This window comes from Hippocampus guttulatus, chromosome 16 (assembly GCF_054856545.1).
Source record: "Hippocampus guttulatus isolate MCC_2025c chromosome 16, RoL_Hgut_1.0, whole genome shotgun sequence".
NCBI classification, from domain to species: Eukaryota; Metazoa; Chordata; class Actinopteri; order Syngnathiformes; family Syngnathidae; genus Hippocampus; species Hippocampus guttulatus.
Window position 1 is genome coordinate 13556354 of NC_141276.1, and position 13757 is coordinate 13570110.

At 38.9% G+C, this 13757-nt stretch overlaps 2 protein-coding genes across 7 annotated transcripts in view; both read right to left on the reverse strand.

Moving 5' to 3' along the window:
• The window catches only part of mettl22 (methyltransferase 22, Kin17 lysine), a 43736-nt gene extending 40794 nt beyond the window's left edge, over positions 1-2942 (reverse strand). For 2 of the 3 annotated variants that reach the window (XM_086132201.1, XM_086132198.1), the window contains exons 1-2: positions 2892-2942; positions 928-1091 (exon numbers count right to left, since the gene is read on the reverse strand). In XM_086132201.1, the coding sequence (XP_085988327.1) occupies positions 928-1033 (106 nt within the window). In that variant the 5' untranslated portion in view covers positions 1034-1091; positions 2892-2942. Of the gene's footprint in view, positions 1-927; positions 1092-2891 lie in introns of those variants that run through there. The other variant, XM_086132199.1, reaches the window with a different exon arrangement.
• Positions 2943-5653: 2711 nt separating this feature from the next.
• The window catches only part of septin12 (septin 12), a 120175-nt gene continuing 112071 nt past the window's right edge, over positions 5654-13757 (reverse strand). For 3 of the 4 annotated variants that reach the window (XM_086132354.1, XM_086132356.1, XM_086132355.1), the window contains exon 10: positions 11103-11451. In XM_086132354.1, coding sequence (XP_085988480.1) covers positions 11286-11451 — 166 coding nt within the window. In that variant the 3' untranslated portion in view covers positions 11103-11285. Of the gene's footprint in view, positions 10985-11102; positions 11452-13757 lie in introns of those variants that run through there. The other variant, XM_086132353.1, reaches the window with a different exon arrangement.

The following is a 13757-nucleotide window of genomic DNA, read 5'->3' on the forward strand; positions in this document are numbered from 1 at the left end:
AAAAATCATAGATTAGGAGCAGAGAAAGCTGTTGTAGTGGATGTAGCGATCCCAAGTGATGGAAACACTTGGGATCGCTACATCATCATCGTTGACATGATGGTGATGGCGAACCAACCAGATATCGTGATCATAGATAAAGGGCAGAGGAAAGCCGTTGTAGTAGATGTAGCGGGCCCAAGTGATGGAAACATCAGAAAGAAGGAACACGAGAAACTCGAGAAATACCAAGGGCTCAGAGAGGAGCTGGAGAGAGCCTGGAAGGTAAAGGTGACAGTCGTGCCTGTGGTGGTCGGAGCACTCGGGGCAGTGACCCCCGAACTAGATGAGTGGTTGCAACAGATACCGGGAACAACATCGGACATCTCAGTTCAGAAAAGCGCAGTGCTGGGAACAGCAAGGATACTGCGCAGAACCCTCAAGCTTCCTGGCCTCTGGTAGAGGACCCGAGCTGAATGGAGGACGGACACCACCCGAGGGGTGAGACGAGGAATTTTATTTTATATATATAGTGATTTCATGCGAATTTTCTGATGTGAAATGGCTGCCTTGGCTCAGTAAAAGTTGGGAAACGCTGCTTGACTGGGTTGAGAGCCACTCAACAATATTCAATTTTAGATTATCCTAGTTTAGTGTGATCACAACGGTCAACAGACATTTTGCTGTTCTCATATGTTTAATGGTCTTGATCGACTCGCTCAATTTTGTGATGATTTAGGACGATGCAGGAGGTGTTGGAGCTAGAAACAAAAATACACTCAGTCACTCAAATATATTAATAACCATGTCACAGTGTCAAATATCAGGCCGATGCTTACGGAAAGTACACATAAAAAGCAACAAGATCAACTGTCAAGAATTGAATTTGACTCCCTGTAATTTCATTGCATTGCATTCAAAAAGTAAATATATTTGCCTTCAACATACCTGGCTGTCCCACATTGTTCAGGCGTGTCATTAGGTGGCGGGCATTGGGCAGGCACATGTGGACATCTGATAGCACGCTATCATGTTGAAAGATGATCTGGTTCATGGCTTTTCGATCATGGTCCGAGAACAGTAGAACCTCTGAGTCATCTGCTTTCAAATGTCTGAGGAATTGTGAGAGTAAAAATTGATAGTCAGTTACAATACTACTTACACTACCAGTTAAACATTTACGTTTCCAATCAAGTATTATTCAACAGTTAGTTGGCCCAGGTATTTCCAGAGAAAAAGTGCTGTAATTCCGCGGATAAAAAGATTGATTCTGCTGATAGCAAATCCTAATTCCACTGCTTGAAAGTTAATTTTCCACGGGCAAAAAAATGACCTAAAATTACCAGTTATAAAGCAAATTAATGTCATTGTGAAGTAAGAATTCTTTTCAAAATGCATCAGATTTATATGCCGCTTATCTGTACAACTGGACACTCCAAGCGATTACAATGGACATATTATTCATTCGGGCGGCCCGATGGTCCAGTGGTTAGCACGTTGACCTCACAGTGCTGATGTTCAATTCCAGCTCCGACCTCGCTGTGTGGAGTTTGCATGTTCTCCCCGGGCCTGCGTGGGTTTTCTCCGTGTACTCCGGTTTCCTCCCACATTCCAAAAACATGCATGGCAGGATGATCAACACTCTAAATTGTCCCTCGGCGTGAGTGTGAGCGCGATTGGTTGTCGATGTGTGCCCTGCGATTGGCTGGCAACCATAGTTCAGGGTGTAGCCCGCCTACCGCCCGAAGACAGCTGGTGTAGGCTGAAGCACGTCCCGCGACCCTTGTGAGGATACAGCGGATCGGGAAAATGGATGGATGGTTGAATATTGTAACTGACAATTTATTATGTGCGGCAATTACATGACATCATAGTTAGCATCGTTTGTCCACGTCATCGTTACTCGATGTCTCCGTTATGTGATGTCGCTTTCTGGGCATCTCCATGAAATGAAGAGAAAGAAAAGCATTGCCTCATTTTCTCATAATTCAACCACTTCTTGCATCGCTCCTCTGTCAACATAAGATTTTTAAAAAATGAGCCCCCTACAGGTTGATTCATATTTACCTTCGTAAACACTGTCCGTTTTTTGCGTGTGTCACTCAACATCGTGCTTTGTGTGCTATGTATGTAAATGTAAAGGAATGTAAATGTTGTCTCTGATAATACTTGCTTGCGGTAGTCACAAAAGGCACGATTCAAGATGGGATCGGCAGTGTTACGCGAATATATGGAGCAAAGTAAGTGCTGTCTGTCGGGTATCAAACGCCCCCCCTCACCCCATGCATTTCATGTGCCCTCGCCTGAAAGCCGTGCTCCGGTGACGGGTATACCTCTGCGATTACTCTCTCCCATGGCGTCAAGCACAGACACTTTTTTTTCGGGGGTCTGTCGGGGGTACTGGGACGCAGGCGTTTTCAAAGCACGAGGACGGGCGCAGACGGAGGACGATTATTTTATGAAGGGTACCCCGGTCGCGGACAGAGAGCGGACCGTTAAAACAAGGCTAAGTACCCATTTCTGTTTTTTTAAACACTGTCCATTTAAAGTTAATTATACACATTGTCATCTCAAAATCCATATTCAAGAGATTAAGAAGTAACAAAATAGAAGTATGTGATGTCTTGTGTGAGTAAAAAAATGGCTCTTTAGCATTTATAAATAAATTAAAGCGTTGCACTTCTTTTTCAAAAACATTCTGAGCTTTGAGTGTTGCTATTTTTTCTAAACATCTCAAACTTTGCACCTGATGAGAACGGCCCCGTCTTGAGACGCGACAATCTCGCGCCTCAACAACAAAACTGGATGTCGTCATTAAATGTGCGGACGACAAAGTTTTCTCGAATACGTTTTGTCATACCAAAAAATACAAACAAGCATAATACAATTTTTAAAACGTGAACATTACCTACCTCTGAGCAGTGACTGGCAGGCGAGACACCTTTTCATGACGGTCCACAGCATGATGTACCATCGTAACTTGTCCGGACTAAACAAAACACTCCTTCGTTTACTGGCCGTCATGAAAGTGAAGCCACCAGCAGCCATCTTACGTTGCCACTTGCGCAGCCCGCCTTATATGAATACGTTGTTATTTTCTGTCTCTACGTCCAAAAAAATCGTTCGTGTATAGCATAGGGTGGTACCAATATGTCTGGGAGAACCACTACGTGAATATTTAAGAATGTAATTAAAACTTTGGAATTCTATTACCCAAGTTATATCTTTGAGTGCTACGCAAAGATTCGCCTGCATCAGGTCAGAATTATCAACAATGAAATAGAAAAAAGGCCCATCGCGGGAAGAAAATCGCTGCTAAATGTCAAACTAACCTGAGTCACATGTCATGACACAGTGATAAAATACTCTTCATCGTTGATGCAAACAGTCAAGTTGGTTATTTGCAGGCTCAAAAGTCACTGATTACTGTACTGTATTTACAGCGAAAAATACAGTTGTCAGTAACAGTGGCAACGTAAGACGGCTGCCCTTTGGCTTCAGCCACAAGGGCGCTTATAGATAGTCCATTCATATATTCGTCCGTGCAATCGAAGCATACAGTAAAACCTCCAAAAAATAAATAAACATACACAATATTGCTTAAATCTGTCATTAATCAAAATCAGAATTAAATGCATAAATGTGTCATTAATACCAAATCTTCAAAATGTCAATTCATATCATGTAGACACATGAAATGTATCTACATGATATACACAAGAAATATGGCTATTTTACCATTTTATTATTTCATGGTCCTGTGTTGCAATATCATCCGACACAAGATTAAAAAAAAAAAAAAGAAAAACACTATACCAGTCCAATAATATTTGGTCTATGAATGACAATATTAGAATTACTCCAATGTTTTAAATGTCACAATTTGTTAATTATTGTAGTCGTACTTTAATGCAACTATGTTGGAAGCCACATATCGATAACGTAAAAAGAAAAATAGCCAAAACCGTAGGGATCCTCTACAAAACCAAGGAAGTGCTAAATAAGAGATCTTTGTACACATTGTACACTTCATTATTATTACCATGTATGACCTACTGTGTGGAAATATGGGGAAATGCCTGCAAAACAAACACACTCCCTATTCTCAACCTACAAAAAAAAGCAATTCGAATTATTAATAGATCAAAATATACGGAACCCACAAATCCACTATTTATCAAATTAAATACGATGAAATTTTATGACCTGGTTGACTTTAAAATCGCCCAATTAATGTACAAAGCACACAATAACCTGCTCTGCCAAAACATTCAGAAGTTTTTCGAAATTCGAGAAAGCAGCTATGATTTAAGAGGTACCAACTTATTCAAAAAACTCAAAACAAGAACAAACATCAAGCAAAGAAGTGTATCTATCAAAGGTGTTAATCTGTGGAATAATCTCGAAACGGACCTGAAAATGAGTAAATCGCTTGCTGAGTTAAAAAACAAATTCAAAAAAATAGTACAAACAACCTACATCAATCAGAGTTAAAATGATAAATTCAAAACATTAAATATAATGATAAATCAGAACTAAGTTGATAAATAGAGAAAGGTATATAAATATCCATTATGAATTTAAGAGAAAATTGACACAAGAGTGTCAGGGTGTGGAAGTATATAATCCCGATACAAACCAAAAGTTGTAAAAATATCACGGTTAAGGGTAAAGTATGAGCCTTAATGGAGACTTCTTTCTTCTTACTTTTTTCTTTTCTGATTGATATAAAAATGATTTATTAGATACAATCACATAACGGGGTAGGACTAGATAAGTTTTTTACTTCTTCCTACTCCCTTGAACATAATAACTGTGTTGAATGAAGATTGATTTCTTTCTTTTTACTTTTTTTATCTACCTTATTTTCTGTCAAATTATTACTGTATATATGTTTTATGTTCAATAAACAAACAAACAACAACAAACAATACAGTCGAGCTCATGTAAATTATTTATGGGTACCATACTTACCCATACCTTAGTGAAGTTCTGCTATTCATGAACTACAATTATAAAGATTTGCTTCAGGAAGTCTGTCATGTCAATTAAAAGTGTTAAGATATTCTGGTAAATGCAGAATTCTGTGTAAAAGCATCGGCAGTTCGATCTCATGTATGACCGGTCAGTGTTGTACTGTATTTACACTGTACTGTATGACTGTTTGATTGTTTTGCTTTAAAGACTCATGTATATATTTATTTATATCAGCCACATAGTGTCCATTTTTATTTTTCATGAAGACACCATATTAAAATAATGTTAGTGTATAATAGAAAGTTGAAATACAAAATATTAATCAAAATCTATCCATTCATTTTTCTATCGTGCTTGTGCTCATTTGGGTTGCAGATAACTAGATCTTATCCCAGTTGACTGGGTGAAAATATATCCACGCTGCACTGGTCACCAGTCAATTTCATGTGTTACTATAAACCACCTGTGCCACAGTTCTGCCTTAATTGAAATCCATCCATCTTCTGTACTATGGAGAGAAATGAGGGAATTTAAAAATGTTACAAAAAGTTAATGTAATTTCGAAATCAAAGTACCGGTACTGATGGCTGTGATGTGTGTGTTGTCACGCTTTTCCGTTGGGTAGAAACTGTGGTGCGGAACAAACGTCTGCTGTACAAAGAAAATGTAGGTTTATGACCAAGATTTTACACTGTGCTTTGAAAAGTGACAAATATTTAATAGTAAATCAACAGTGTTAACATGTAAATCATTAATATACTGGTAAATACACCGGCAGTCAAATGGCAACCATGTAAATGCTGAGTATTAACACAAAAGGAAGGAGTTTGGTACAGAGGTTCAGGATACAGTGCAGAGCGGCTGACTGGGTAATGGGCGGGTTATATGATAAGAAAGCAACAGAAAAGATTTCGTAGTTCCAATGCACTTGATATTTGTTTTTTTTGCATGAAGACTCCTTTCACAACAACTTGTAATTAAAGCATATCAGACTCCTCAAAATAATCACCTCTAACAATATATTTTTACCTTCATATTGCCATCAAGACCAATCATATTGCCATCAAGACCAATCCAAATATTTGATCATTTTAGCTAATATTTCTTTATTGCATGAATATTTTGAGATATAAAAAATGTAGATTACAAACTGATTTAAAAGAAGTAGGTGAATTTAGTGGAAGTGAGCTATTAAGTCTTGGTAGTGTTCTGATATTCATGCACTCCGGTTGACATGCTTTCGAATAGTGTATAGAATTCACAAATGTTATCACACGGGTGGTTACTCCATTTACAGTCACCATGAGTCACAATGCAAAATGACCTTAAAGTTAATTCAACAAAATGTCTCAAACAAAAGATTGAGAACTACAGAGTAGTATTTTTCCACTTCAAGTTGTTCAGCTTTAGCACGTTATATGTTCTTTGCTTTCGGTTTTGTTTCATCTAAAACAAATTTTGCCTTAAGTCCTGTTTTAGTTATTTGCAACGATAGAAGAAAAAAACAGAACCGTTTGGGGAATATTTAGATCGATCCACTTAAAACCTTTTCAAAACTTCAATATGCTGTATTGACCTTTTTGAGAACTCATGATGGTAATATTAAGACACACATGGACGAACCTGATAGTTTCGAAGTATATGAATATCATCATAGGCTCATGTCAAACAGCTCCATTGTTCAACAGACAATTAAAAGCGGAGAAAGCTTTTGTTTTTTCAGATTGAAAAGTGAAATACTGTAATACCTAAGTCAAAATAACAGCATTGAACAGCAAATACAGAACCGGTATGACAGGGATTACTAATAACATGCATTTTGCAGTTGAGTAAAAGAACAATAAATAAAACAGGTCTGGCTGTATTTCTAACTAATTACGGTGGCCACAAGCATTTGGTGTTACATCCAACACAGCGGTGAGAAGATGCACAGTGAAAATGATGCACAGTGAGCTGATGAAGGATCACACGGATTGTAGCCATCACATCATTTCAAAATAAAGCTGACACAAAACAAAAATTATGCTCACTTGTCATCAGATAGAAATGAGAGTTACGGTATGAGGACGTTTACTCTGCTAATACCAGTTGATATAATTGTGAATGTCTGTAAACCACTGAATGACTGTGATCATGCCCTCATAATGAGACTCAAAGACATTGAAAATCATCTAGTTAATGCTCAAAGAAGTGGGCCGCAGGGTTTTTAAACACATACTGTAATTGTTGTCATGTTGCACAATTCAAGACATAAATTATTAAAAGGCTTAAAAACAGACATCTGAATGCGATGTGAAGTCATGAAATCCTTAATTATGGCTGGGGTGCTTCATTTAATTCATGGCAAGACTACAATTGCTCATCACTACCCTTTGATGACTGCAAGGTGACACTACAAAGCAGGGGTGTCAAACCCATTTTTGTCGCGGGCTACGTTATAGTTACCGGTTCCCTTGGAGGGCCCTTATGACTGTGAAACCATATTAAGAAGTCAAGAATAATGGTTTATTCAACTATAGTTTAAATTACTGTAATGAGGTTTTTGGTAACAAGAAAACTTACAACAGCTCTCTTATATATTACATATGAGAATTAGAAATGTTGGTACAAATTTTAGGAAGCATCGTAGAAGTCAACATGTTTGATTTGCTTTTGCGGCCACATGTGGCGGGCCAGATCTGGCCCCCGGTCCTTGAGTTTGACACCTGTGCTGTAAAATGTAGGTCGCTTGCTATGCTGCTCATAAGCACCCAGTGCAGCCTCTGATTAGTTGTCTGACTACATGCAAGGAAGGCAAAGGAACAGCAATGCTTGTGGTAGCCCATACATCGCAAAAATCCAACTTGAGGTTGTAATATGCATTCACACATTTCAACTACATTATATACTTCCATCCATCCATCCATTTTCCACCGCTTATCCGGTGTCCGGGCTCTCCCTTAGAGATAAGGTGAGAAGCTCGGTCATCCGGGAGGGGCTCAGAGTAGAGCCGCTTCTCCTCCACATTTATATACTTGCTCCACCAAATTCAAATTGAAAGGCTTGTGACACATATAAATCTTGGGTCTGACATTGCCGACCAAGACAAGTTACAGGAGCATTCTCTTAAGGTTCTAGTTAGACCTGATGCCATGAGAAGCTAACTACTGTTTACTATATAAACAATGTCAATTTGAAAAGGAAAGCCCCCCCCCCCCCAAAAAAACAGAAATTGGACAAAATACTCATTAGAACATGGATAACTAGAATATATGTTTTTCAAAGACATAATGTACCTTGCCCCTAGTATCACAAACCATTTACTCCGTCAGACAATTTCAACAGTCAGAATGTCATCAAATTATGTCACCACCCAATATTTTTTTCACGGCCCTGTCTCTTACGGACAAAACTGTTGGCTTCAACATTTTAATGCGAACTTCAAGCATGTAAAACATATGCAGAGCCAAATGCTTCAATAGAAACAGTATGCCATTTAGCGTGGTCCATGTGAAAGGTCGGCATGCCATGAACTGTAAGTCAACGGAGAGGATAGCTGAGGGATTCAGCAGAAACCATTAGAAAAATAAAATGTGTGTCTTTCTACTTACACAACTTTATTCCAAAAAGCATCTTTGAATACAGTGGTACCTCTACTTATGAAAATAATTGGTTCTGGAAGCCATTTCTTAACCAGAACATTTTGTAAGTTGAGATGCATTTTCCATGCAAATGCCCTAATTCGTTCCAAGCCCCCCCAAAATTCAGACATAACTGTTTCGTAAAGCATAAAAATGCATCAAAATATGTAACAAATACATGTTACAATTAGATTATTGCACAGTAAATGAGTTGTGCATAATGTATAAAACAAAGAATAAAGAATAAAAATTTTGGTCATTTAACTTTTGACTGCGTCGTCATTGTTTTTTGCCCTCATTAGTCCATGTTCTCTCTCAGAAGTGGTGTTTTGTAAAGAACTGATACAAGGACGTTTGCTTTTGTCGGCTTTTAACAATCCTTTAAAAGTGTCCAAGGCAAATATCAGCATAGTGAGTGATCGCCTGACTGGTGAACAATTTTTCTGGGTGATTCACATTGACGTCGGAACACCTCATGGCCCTAGGAGCGAATGACAAGGACGCTGCATAGACACATATCTATCTATCTATCGATCTAAACACATAGACACATACGGTAGAGCAGAGGTCCCCAACCGCCGGTCCGCGGACCGGTACCGGTAGGTTTTATTTTGAAAAATTTCCCGATTCTCCGTTACATCCGTCTGTGTCACTCTTGTCGCACGTCAAGCCACGCATCTCCGTCACGTGACCGATTACTTCAAAACAAAACGCAGGAGCTTGTAAAATGAGTTAAAAAACTGCTAGAGATCGCAAATGACGGCGGCCTTATAAGTATGTTCGAGACAACAACTCTGCCGGTGTTCTGGATTAAAGTTATGGTTGAATACTCTGAGATCGCCACAATAGCACTGTTGCTATTTCCAACACCCTACCTGTGTGAAGCGGGGTTTTTCTGCAGCAACGGCGACTAAAACAAAATTACGAAGTAGACTGGACATAAACCACATACTTCAGGTGTCATTTTCTCCTATTACACCGAGATGGGACCGCCTGGTTGCACAAAATCAAACTCGGGGCTCGCACTGATTTAGTATTGTGGTGAATGGTCATTTTCATGCACTTTGAATTTGCGTTGTATCGGATTTTGATTAAACATTACCATAGCGATCAGATTAGTCGCTCCTCATGTTTATTATCTTTCGAAAACACCACGGTTTGCATGCAGCTCATACCATACATATTTATTATAAATATTCATACCATATATATTTATTTATCCGCCGCACTTTAAATGGCAGTCCCTGAAAATATTGTCTGACATAAACCGGTCCGTGGGGCAAAAAAGGTTGGGGACCCCTGCGGTAGAGGTCCTTCTTAGCCACTGGGATGCCAGGATGATGCTCGGTAATAGCCAATAGCAGAGCAGCTATAAGTATGTTGCGTTCAGGAAACTCGGAGCTGCGACTAGCAGGCCATACTGAAGTTTGTATTGAAGTTATCACTTATGTATTTTATATGTTTAGCTTAAAACTTTGTATCATAGACAGGTCGACTTTGACACTAGTCTCTGTCCTGAACATCTGCTGAAGTACTTAAAACAAAGAATGTAGTGTGAAGTTTAGATCCTATTTTCACTTGGTTAATTAACAGCCCCCCGAGGGTTTTCTTGCCTCCACCACCTCGTAAAAGTCTCTGAAGGCTGTCAAGTCCCTGAAGGCTGTCAAGTGCCTTCGAAGAGGAACCCTAATCTCAAGATTTGTGGACCAGCAGATGTGGTCTGTACTTTGTCAAAATGCCAAGATCGAACTTTGCTTGACTTTCTTTGTCTCTGATTTTTACATAAGGGGAAGGACTGCCCGCCCCTAATTAATATAATTAACATACTATGCCTATATGTACGTGTGACTGTAGTTGCTCGGGGCTTCCTGATGAAATCTGAGACTCACAGGAGCCCGAATCGATTCGTGTTGTTTCACACTTGTGCCCTGAACGTTCAGTAAAACATCTTGCAAGAACTTCTCCATTTCCAGCCTCTCATTTTCGCACATCAACTCAGCCCGAATCAAACGAACACGCGCAGGACCTGGGGAAGTGGAGAACGGTGAAGGGATCCCGCCGTGTCCACAACAACACGCTTCCCCCTGCTTGATCTCCTCCAACAGTATCTTGAAATTTCTTTTGTAATAAGAGGCAATATTTTCCTGTTGAGATGTTTCGTAACTTGAAAATTTCGTATGAAGAGACGTTCATAAGGAGAGGTACCACTGTACTTGCCTCTTACAGGGTGGGTTTTAAACTGATCTACAACAGGGGTTTTAAAGTGTGTGGTTAATTGGCTGTATTTAAGGCCTGGGGTGTCAATACACATTTGAATTTATGACCTTTACCTTAAAAATAGCAGAAGGTACTTTCATATCGTTTCATATCTTTATGTCACCTCTTGAAACTGACTGCCCTGATTATACCTGTAAACACAACCATAATACCAGTAAATACAAAATATGTCACATTAAAAAAAAAAAAATATATATATATATATATATATATATATATATATATGTATATATACAGTATATGTATATATATATATATATATATATATATATTGTCTCCCATAAAAATGTTCATGAAACATTCCAATAAGCTGATCACTGTAATGACCAACAACAAAAATCGGACACATCCCCCATCCTGCTTCATGTAGTAAAAATGCTCTCTTGTACCAGCCCTCAGCATCATTCCAGAGGTTTGAGGCTGACCGAGGCATCAGAGGTGGCTGTCTGATTCACATTTGTCAGCAGTTCCATTTTCTAGCGGCCACGTAGAAAGTCCTCTTTCAATGAAGTTGATGTTGCTCTCGTTCAACCGTCGTACACGGTATGTTTCATAGTGGATGTTGTGTGTCACGTCTTTCAGGTCCTGCAGGTGAGACCTTCCAAGGAAGAGTAAAAATAAAAGATGGTCAGAGTGACGGAATATTGTTTGACTTCACCTCCTCAAATATTTAAGTGAAACTATTGTCAACTGGGCAGCCTGGTGATACAGTGGTTAGCACGTCGACCTCACAGCGCAGAGGTCATGGGTTCGATCTCGGCTCCAGCCTCCCAGGGAGGAGTTTGCATGTGTTCCGGGCCTGCGTGGGTTTTCTCCGGGTACTCCGGTTTCCTCCCACATTCCAAAAAAACATGCATGGCAGACTGATTGAACACTCTAAATTGTCCGTTGTTGTGAACGTGAGCGCGGATGGTTGTTTGTCTCTGTATGCCCTGTGATTGGCTAGCAACCGGTTCAGAGTGTCCCCCGCCTACTGCCCGAAGACAGCTGGGATAGGCTCCAGCACCCCCCTTGTGAGGATAAAGCGGATTGGAAAATGGATGGATGGATATTGTCATCTGATGTCACTGGTCAACATCAAATTTTAATCAGTGTTGGCTTTATGTGTTCCTATCCATTTTTTACGCTGAATGAAAAATTGATGAATTTTTTTCCCGAGAACATCATGTTTTTGACAAATACAGGTATATGTATTTTTAAGTTTGACCTGTAAAAGCTTGCGTAATACAGATTTTACAATGCAATGTATAGCTATGATATTTCAGAAAAAAAATCCACGTGGCACTGAACCTAACCTTTAATTCGTAAGTATTACTAAATATATTACTATATTGCATATGATATTAAAAATAATAATCATAATAATGACAAAGTATGATGATGATGATGATTATTATTAAAACCCAATGCACTATAGAAAGAAGGGCAGATTTGCAAAAAAAATTATCTCATAAATTTTCTTGCACCTGTGATTTAAAACAAATTTGTGTGAAGTGTAATCATCATACTATTCCAAACAGACTATCTCCAACACTTCCCGATAACCACAAAACAGAATTTCCTGAAGCTTCTTCACATGATGACTAGACTTCACATTGATCTGATTGACTGGATTGAAATCGGTCGATATTTAGCATTTTTATCACTGATGCACAATCTATCAATGACGTCATTGATCGGATCCACGAAATAAGTCATTACAACAAACACAACCTCGTTCACTCCAGCGTGGTTCTATATTGGCATCATATGAACCCAAAAGCGAATCTATTGTCAGCCTTGTCAGGTGTCAAGTGGTCGGAAAGTCTGCGCTGGGAGGCGGAAGTTCCGCCTCTGCGCCCTATCCAATCACAAAGTAGAGCATTCATATATTTTATTTTATTTTTGACCGTTAAAAAAAAAACAAAAAAACAATTTCCTTTATGATCAAAAAATACCGTATTGGCCCGAATATAAGACGGCCCTGATTATAAGACGACTCCCTCTTTTACAAGACTCAAGTTTGAGAAAAGACTTTTTGATTAATTTTTATACAGAAAATAATTACAGTACATCTGAAACAAATGATTATAACAATATATGTGAGAGAAAAAGCATGTTATTTTGCCTCATTCAAATCTAAAGTGCAATCACATTCGTAAATGAATGGCTTCTGGTTTTTGAAATGTAAATTACATCAGAACTTCATCTCAGCTGCCGGTTAACCTGGCCGATCTTCGACCCACTTTTCTCCAGATTGTAATTACGTTTCTCCATTTTCTGTTATCTCTTCTATTATTTTCTTCTCTTTTCCTTCTTAGCACTATTTTTTATTTTTCTTCTTCGTGCTACCGCTATTTTTATTTTTATTCTTCGTGGCAGGGGTTCACTTTGGCCTGGGGAGTCAAGTTCAGCATTCGCTTCATTGATATCTGGCGCTAACTAGCGTCGTGAATGGGTATAATGTCTAGACCCCGAATATAAGACGACCCCCACTTTTTCAGTCTTATTTCAATGCAAAAAACACCGTCTTATATTCGGGCCAATACGGTAACTACATACAGAATGTGTGTTATTCAACATCTCTGTAATTCAAAATAGCTTTCATCACTCTGCATAATTAACGTGAATTTACGGCCACGTTCATCCAATCACAGATGCAACCAGCAGCCAGGCGTTTTGTTTCAACTAACCAGGAAATATAGTAGGTCCGTTGTGGACAGGCGCACTAAACCTTTGCCAAACAATGATACGAAATATACTACGACCATGCCAAACGTGAGTTGAGCTATTCTCGATTACATATACAGTAAAGTAAAAGCGAAAGCCAAGGCCACCTGAATGACTGGCGATGTTCATGAATTTTTTTCATGAAGGTTAGAGAAGGAGATGTTGTAAGCAAGTGACAAGGATGCACTATCTCAA